The sequence below is a fragment of the Babylonia areolata genome, chromosome 23 (assembly GCF_041734735.1).
Source record: "Babylonia areolata isolate BAREFJ2019XMU chromosome 23, ASM4173473v1, whole genome shotgun sequence".
NCBI classification, from domain to species: domain Eukaryota; kingdom Metazoa; phylum Mollusca; class Gastropoda; order Neogastropoda; family Buccinidae; genus Babylonia; species Babylonia areolata.
The window spans coordinates 40,880,360-40,887,859 of NC_134898.1; the positions used below are offsets into that span (position 1 = coordinate 40,880,360).

General features: G+C 37.1%; 1 protein-coding gene across 1 annotated transcript in view; it reads right to left on the reverse strand.

The window, feature by feature from the left end:
- Positions 1 to 4,914: 4,914 nt before the first annotated feature.
- LOC143298172 (charged multivesicular body protein 1B2-like) overlaps positions 4,915 to 7,500 on the reverse strand; it is a 14,175-nt gene continuing 11,589 nt past the window's right edge. Inside the window, exons 5-6 of the mRNA XM_076610919.1 lie at positions 6,447 to 6,528; positions 4,915 to 4,997 (exon numbers count right to left, since the gene is read on the reverse strand). Coding sequence (XP_076467034.1) covers positions 4,956 to 4,997; positions 6,447 to 6,528 — 124 coding nt within the window. The 3' untranslated portion in view covers positions 4,915 to 4,955. The remainder of the gene's footprint in view (positions 4,998 to 6,446; positions 6,529 to 7,500) is intronic.

Genomic DNA, 7,500 nt, shown 5'->3' on the forward strand with positions numbered 1-7,500 from the left:
CTACGTTACTCTATGTCTGTCTTTATGTCTGTCCGTCTGTCTCTTTTTTTTTCCGGTTACTCTCTCTCTCCACTTCTCTCGCCACCCATCCCCCGCCCCCATCATTATCGCCATTCCATTTGCTTGTCTTTTTGCACACTGAGCACAGTTCATCATGATAAAAACATCTTTTTGGCCGTATTCGTTGGGTGCCTGCATGGCTCAGTTGGGTGATCGCCGTTCTCACAATCAGAAGTCTGTGAGTTCGAGTCTCCGGGCACGCCCAAAATGTGAAGAGTAGGAATTTAGAATATAAATATATATATATATATATATATCAACGTATAAAAAAATAATAAAAATAAAATGAATAAATAAATAAATAAAAGTCATGAAATGTGAGCAGGTAAAACAGAAAATGGATACAAGAGAAAAAACAAAACAACCTAGAACAAAAACAAAACAATGTGGATGAAAAATGAAACTTTGTTTTTGGTTGTTTTTCGTTGTTGTTTTTTTAGTGTGTATGTGATTTTGGAGATCCTCTTGAAATCCACGTAAGTGTGCCTGTGTGTGTGTGTGTGTGTGTGTGTGCCGTGGAAGCTGCGATACGTCGCCTAGAAATGAGTGCGTGGAGGAGGGGGGTAGAGAGGGTGCAAGGTAATGTGTGTGTGTGTGTGTGTGTGTGTGTGTGTCGTGGAAGCGGCGATACGTAGCCTAGAAATGAGTGCGTGGAGGAGGCGGGTAGAGAGGGTGCATGGTAATGTGTGTGTGTGTGTGTGTGTGTGTTGGGGCTCATGTACGTTTATGTGTATTTGACTGTGCTTTCATATCTGTGAAACCGCATGTTTGGTGCATATCTGTTATGCATATGTGTATGTGTGAATGTGTGCCAGTCTGCATGTTTTACATTTATTTCCTTATTTATCATCATTGTTGTCTTTTTTATTTATTTATTTATTTACTTATTATTACTTTTTATTATTATTATTTATTCGTTTATTTATGTACGCTTATAGTTGACTTCATCAAGTTTTTGTGCCTTATACATATTATTATTAGTAGTAGTAGTTCTTTTTTATGTACTTATCTATTATTTATTTACCCTTTTTTTTCTCAAAGCCTGACTAAGCGCGTTGGGTTACACTGCTGGTCAGGCATCTGCTTGGCAGATGTGGTGTAGATCGTATGGATTTGTCCGAACGCAGTGACGCCTCCTTGAGCTACTGAAACTGAAACTGTGTGTATGTATGTGTGTGAGAGTGTGTGTGAAATATGCACGTATACAGACCCTACTGTTTATGTTATATGTTTTTCATGGGGATAAGGGATGAGAGAATGAATAGAGAACAGGGTCTGTTTTGGTTGGGGGGGGGGGAGAGAGAGAGAAAGAGAATCAGTGAACGGGAGGGCCATCTCCAGTTCATATATGGGAGACTATCGAAATAAAACTTTCTCTATTACCACTGTCTGAGTTTCTTCCCTTTGACCATTTCTTTCTGTGTCTGTGTGTGTGTTATTTTCTACGTTACTCTGTCTGTCTTTATGTCTGTCCGTCTGTCTCTTTTTTTTCCGGTTTCTCTTTCTCTCTCCACTTCTATCGCCACCCTTCCCCCGCCCCCATCATTCTCGCCATTCCATTTGCTTGTCTTTTTGCACACTGAGCACAGTTCATCATGATAAAAACCTCTTTTTGGCCGTATTCGTTGGGTGCCTGCATGGCTCAGTTTGGTGATCGCCGTTCTCACAATCAGAAGGCTGTGAGTTCGAGTCTCCGGGCACGCCCAAAATGTGAAGAGTAGGAATTTAGAATATATATATATATATATATATCAACGTATAAAAAAATAATAAAAATAAAATAAATAAATAAATAAAAGTCATGAAATATGAGCCGATAAAACAGAAAATGGATACAAGAGGAAAAAAAAGAGAAAAAAAACAAAACAATGTGGATGAAAAATTAAACTTAGTTTTTGGTTGTTTTTCGTTGTTGTTTTTTTAGTGTGTCTGTGATTTTGGAGATCCTCTTGAAATCCACGTAAGTGTGCCTGTGTGTGTGTGTGTGCCGTGGAAGCTGCGATACGTCGCCTAGAAATGAGTGTGTGGAGGAGGGGGGTAGAGAGGGTGCAAGGTAATGTGTGTGTGTGTGTGTGTGTGTGTGTGTGTGTTGTTGGGGCTCATGCACGTTTATGTGTATTTGACTGTGCTTTTATATCTGTGAAACTGCCTGTTTAGTGCATATCTGTTATGCATATGTGTGTGTATGTGTGAATGTGTGCCAGTCTGCATGTTTTACATTTATTTGCTTATTTATCATCATTGTTGTCTTTTTTATTTATTTATTTATTTATTATTACTTTTTTACTATTATTATTTATTTATTTATTTATGTACGCTTATAGTTGACTTCATCAAGTTTTTGTGCCTTATACATATTATTATTAGTAGTAGTAGTTCTTTTTTTATGTATTTATCTATTATTTATTTACCCTTTTTTTCTCAAGGCCTGACTAAGCGCGTTGGGTTATGCTGCTGGTCAGGCAACTGCTTGGCAGATGTGGTATAGATTGTATGGATTTGTCCGAACAAAGTGACACCTCCTTGAGCTACTGAAACTGAAACTGTGTGTCTGCGTGTGTGTGAGAGTGTGTGTGTAATATGCACGTATACAGACCCTACTGTTTATGTTATATGTTTTTCATGGGGATAAGGGATGAGAGAATGAATAGAGAACAGGGTCTGTTTTGGTTGGGGGGGGCGGGGGGGAGAGAGAGAGAAAGAGAATCAGTGAACGGGAGGGCCATCTCCAGTTCATATATGGGAGACTATCGAAATAAAACTTTCTCTATTACCACTGTCTGAGTTTTTTCCCTTTGACCATTTCTTTCTGTGTCTGTGTGTGTGTTATTTTCTACGTTACTCTATGTCTGTCTATATGTTTGTCCGTCTGTCTCTTTTTTTTCCGGTTTGTCTTTCTCTCTCCACTTCTCTCGCCACCCATCCCCCGCCCCCATCATTATCGCCATTCCATTTGCTTGTCTTTTTGCACAGTGAGCACAGTTCATCATGATAAAAACATCTTTTTGGCCGTATTCGTTGGGTGCCTGCATGGCTCAGTTGGGTGATCGCCGTTCTCACAATCAGAAGTCTGTGTTCGAGTCTCCGGGCACGCCCAAAATGTGAAGAGTAGGAATTTAGAATATAAAAATATATATATATATCAACGTATAAAAAAAATAACAAAAATAAAATAAATAAATAAATAAGTAAAAGTCATGAAATGTGAGCCTGTAAAACAGAAAATGGATACAGAGGAAAAAAAAAAAAAAAACAAGCACAAAAACAAAACAAAAGAAACCCTGTAGAATGTTGTTAAAAAAAACAATCTAGATGAAAAATGAAACTTAGTTTTTGGTTGTTTTTCGTTCTTGTTTTTTTAGTGTGTATGTGATTTTGGACATCCTCTTGAAATCCACGTAAGTGTGCCTGTGTGTGTGTGTGTGTGTGTGTGTGTGTGTGTGTGTACCGTGGAAGCTGCGATACGTAGCCTAGAAATGAGTGTGTGGAGGAGGCGGGTAGAGAGGGTGCATGGTAATATGTATGTGTGTGTGTGTGTGTGTGTGTGTGTGTGTGTTGGGGCTCATGTACGTTTATGTGTGTTTGACTGTGCTTTCATATCTGTGAAACTGCATGTTTGGTGCATATCTGTTATGCATATGTGTGTGTGTGTGTGAATATGTGCCAGTCTGCATGTTTTACATTTATTTGCTTATTTATCATCATTGTTGTCTTTTTTATTTATTTATTTATTTATTATTATTTATTATTATTATTATTATCATTATTATTATTATTATTATTACTTTATTATTATTATTATTATTATTATTATTATTTATTTATTTATTTATTTATGTACACTTACAGTTGACCTCATCAAGTTTTCGTGCCTTATACATATTATCATTAGTAGTGGTAGTTCTTTTTTTTTTTATGTATTTACCTATTATTTATTTACCCTTTTTTTTCTCAAGGCCTAACTAAGCGCGTTGGGTTACGCTGCTGGTCAGGCATCTGCTTGGCAGATGTGGTGTAGCGTGTATGGATTTGTCCGAACGCAGTGACGCCTCCTTGAGCTCCTGAAACTGATACTATATTTTACTTATCAACTGGTTTGTTTGGGTTTGTTGGGGTTTTTGGGTTTTGTTTTTTTGTTTGGTTTTTTTTTTGGGGGGGGGGGGGGGGGATTGTTTTTTTCGTGGTTTTTTTGTTTTGTTTTGTTTTTTACTTATCGATTTATTTCATGTTTATTCACTTACCTATTGATTTATATGCTTACCTAGTTATCAATTCATTTAGTTACTTATTTTGATTCCCACTCACCTTTACTTATTCGTTTGTTGTATTTTTTTTTTCATTTACATTTACTGATTCATGTGTTTGATAGATTTATCGATTTACATTTACTTTTATGTTTATTTATTCATCTATTAATTGACCTATTTATTCATTCATGTATCTACTTGTTTTGTTTTTTATTTCATTTATCTTTGGTTTATTCATTCATTCATTTGTTTATTCATTTTTCATTCATTTATTTATTCATAAGTTTATTCATGTAAATGGCATACATTTCAGTAAGTACAGTGGGGTGGGGGGCGTGGGTGCTAAGGGGGGGTTAGGGGGTGGGGGGGGGGGGGAGTCTTGTTGCTCTCTGATCGTTCCTCTTCTCCTAACATCTGCCAAAGTGATTTATTTTTCAGCTGATTTATTAAGGCTTTTTTTTTATTCATGTATTTGTTTATTCGTCTATTCATTGACTTACCTATTTATTTATTTACTTACTTATTTATTCATTCATTCATTCATTAAACCATATATATATTCATTTATTTATTGAACACGGTACATTCCGTGTCACAGGGAGAGGATGTTTTTTTTCGCGCTGTGGTCTGTGGTCGTTCCTCAGGCTCTCACTGCTGTCGTAGTTTGGCCAGCCGGTGTGTCAACTCATCCTGAACGGCAAAAGAAAAAAAGACCAAAAAAAATAACCATTTGTGAAGAAAGGCACGGTGAAACTACAGTACAGTATGACAGACAATGCCGGAACAGTTTGAAACTGAAACAGAATTGCGCTCCCCTCGCTGTTAACTGTGTGTGTGTGTGTGTGCGTGTGTGTGTGTGTGTGTGTGTGTGTGTGTGTGTGTGTGTGTGTATGTTGAGAAATGATAGAGACACAAATAGAAACGAAACGTGTGTGCATGAGAGAGAGAGAGAGAGAGAGAGAGAGAGAGAGAGAGAGAGAGAGAGAGAGAGATTAGAAATGATAGACAGAAATTGAGAGAAACGAAACGGGGTGTGTGTGTGTGTGTGTGTGTGTGTGTGTGTGTGTGTGTGATAGTGTTTGTTTAAATGTGTGTGTGTTGTTGTTGTTTTTTATTATGTGGGAAATACAAATAGAGGGTACAAGGGGAATAATTCACTGATGACAGCCAACCAGAAAAGGTAATTTCAGGGGGCATAATATTTGTCCTTCTGGAACAAGGACTAATTAAGATGTTTATCTCCCTTACTACGTAACTGCGTCTGATTTCTGCCTTTGTTTTTGAGAATGGAAAAGGGTGAACTAAAATTAATGGAAAAAGAAAACATACTAAAACTAAAGAATAAAAAATGATATACACACGTTTATGTATGATTTATTAGTGGGAAAAAATATTCTGAGGTCGAAACTGCAGTCAGATTTTTTTTCTCAGAGAATTCAAATGTGCCCCAATTGAAGAAATGTTTTGTTTTTTTTGTTTTTTTTCTTTTTGTTCTTTTTTTTCTTTTTTTCTCTCTCTCTCTCCTTTTCTTTCAGTCTTTCCAAAGTTATTTTCAAGCAGCGGAAGGGTTATTCAGTTGTCATCAACTGAAGTTGCGTTCCTCCACTATTACTTTGTCACACACACACACATCTATCTCTTTCTCTCTCTATCTCCCCCTCTTTCTGTATATATACAGAAATCATATATACAGAAAGATGTGTGTGTGTGTGTGTGTGTGTGTGTGTGATCACGCAGCTGATTGTATTGGTGGGGGTTGGGGGTGGGTGGACACATTCGGAACTTGCAGCATAGACACAACAATTCTTATCTCTTGGTTTTTCCTTGTACATTCAGTTGCGTGTAAGTCTATGAAGTACGGTTTTTTTACTTCTTCTTTTTTTTCTGTTTTTTGGGGGGAGGGGGAGGGATAGGGGTGGGGGTGGGGGGCGGAGGGGGGTTGTTCTGGGGGGGTGGGGCTTAGGGGGGTGTCGGTTTGTTTGTTTTTTTATAGTTCTCTCCCTTTCTCTCCCTCTCTCTTTTTTTTTTTTTTTTTTTTTTTTTTGCTCTGGTCATGTGGCTTTCCTCACAGACTGAAAAGAAAAAAACAAACAAGCACACATGTGACAAAAAAAAAAAGAAGAAGAAGTATTCACAAACCTGTTCCTGAGATGCCTTAGATGAGGCAGTGGCTCCCACAGTAGACCTCTGTGCGGATGGTAACTCCAGGTTCACTTCAAGGCTGATGGGTGGGGGTGGGGGTGGGGTGGGGGGGGAGGGGTATGAAATATAAAACACAACAATGACATAAGCATAAAGCTACAAGACAACCATCACGGCAAAAGAGTAACTCCAGGTTGACTTCAAGGCTGTTGGTATGAAACATAAAAACAAAATAATGATAAATACATAATACAACACCCCTGAGGAAGTGGTGTCCCCAGTTTCACTCCAACGCTGCACGTATCAGACAAGAAAAATAGAACAGAATATCATTTTTGACTCACTTGTGTAAACAAAGTGAGTCTATGTTTTAACCCGGTGTTCGGTTGTCTGTGTGTGTCTGGGTGTCCGTGGTAAACTTTAACATTGACATTTTCTCTGCAACTACTTTGTCAGTTGACACCAATTTAGGCATAAAAATAGGAAAAAAAAGTTCTTTCCAGTCATCGTGTTTAAAACAATATTGCACCTCTGGGATGGGCACCAAAAAACAAAAAAAAAATGAAGCTTAATTATATGCAAACTGCATTTACTGTTATATTTATATTTTTTGTATTTTCTAAACTTGGCACATTAATCTCATATTCTGACCCAACAACAAGAGCAGTCATTATTATCATTTTTTGTTCAAACAGGAACTTCTTTTGCTAAGCATGAAAGTTTTATTTATTTTGCAAACGTTTTGGTGCAGGTAGTAAAAAAAAAAATTAAAAAAAAGGGAAATTACTCTGTAATTAATACTAGGGGACTTAATTCGAATCTGGTTAGGACTTTTTTTTTTTTTCTTTTTTTAACGCGAAGCTTTATAATAACAAATACAGAACACATTTTAACGATTACATTTTTTTTTTTTTTTTTTTAAGTGTATCACAAGTGAGTCTTGAAGGCCTTGCCTCTCTTGTTAATACAATGAAATAAAACAGTAAAATGAAATATGATTGACTGATTGATATGGATACTTATACAGCGCCTATCCTCGGTCGGAGGCCAA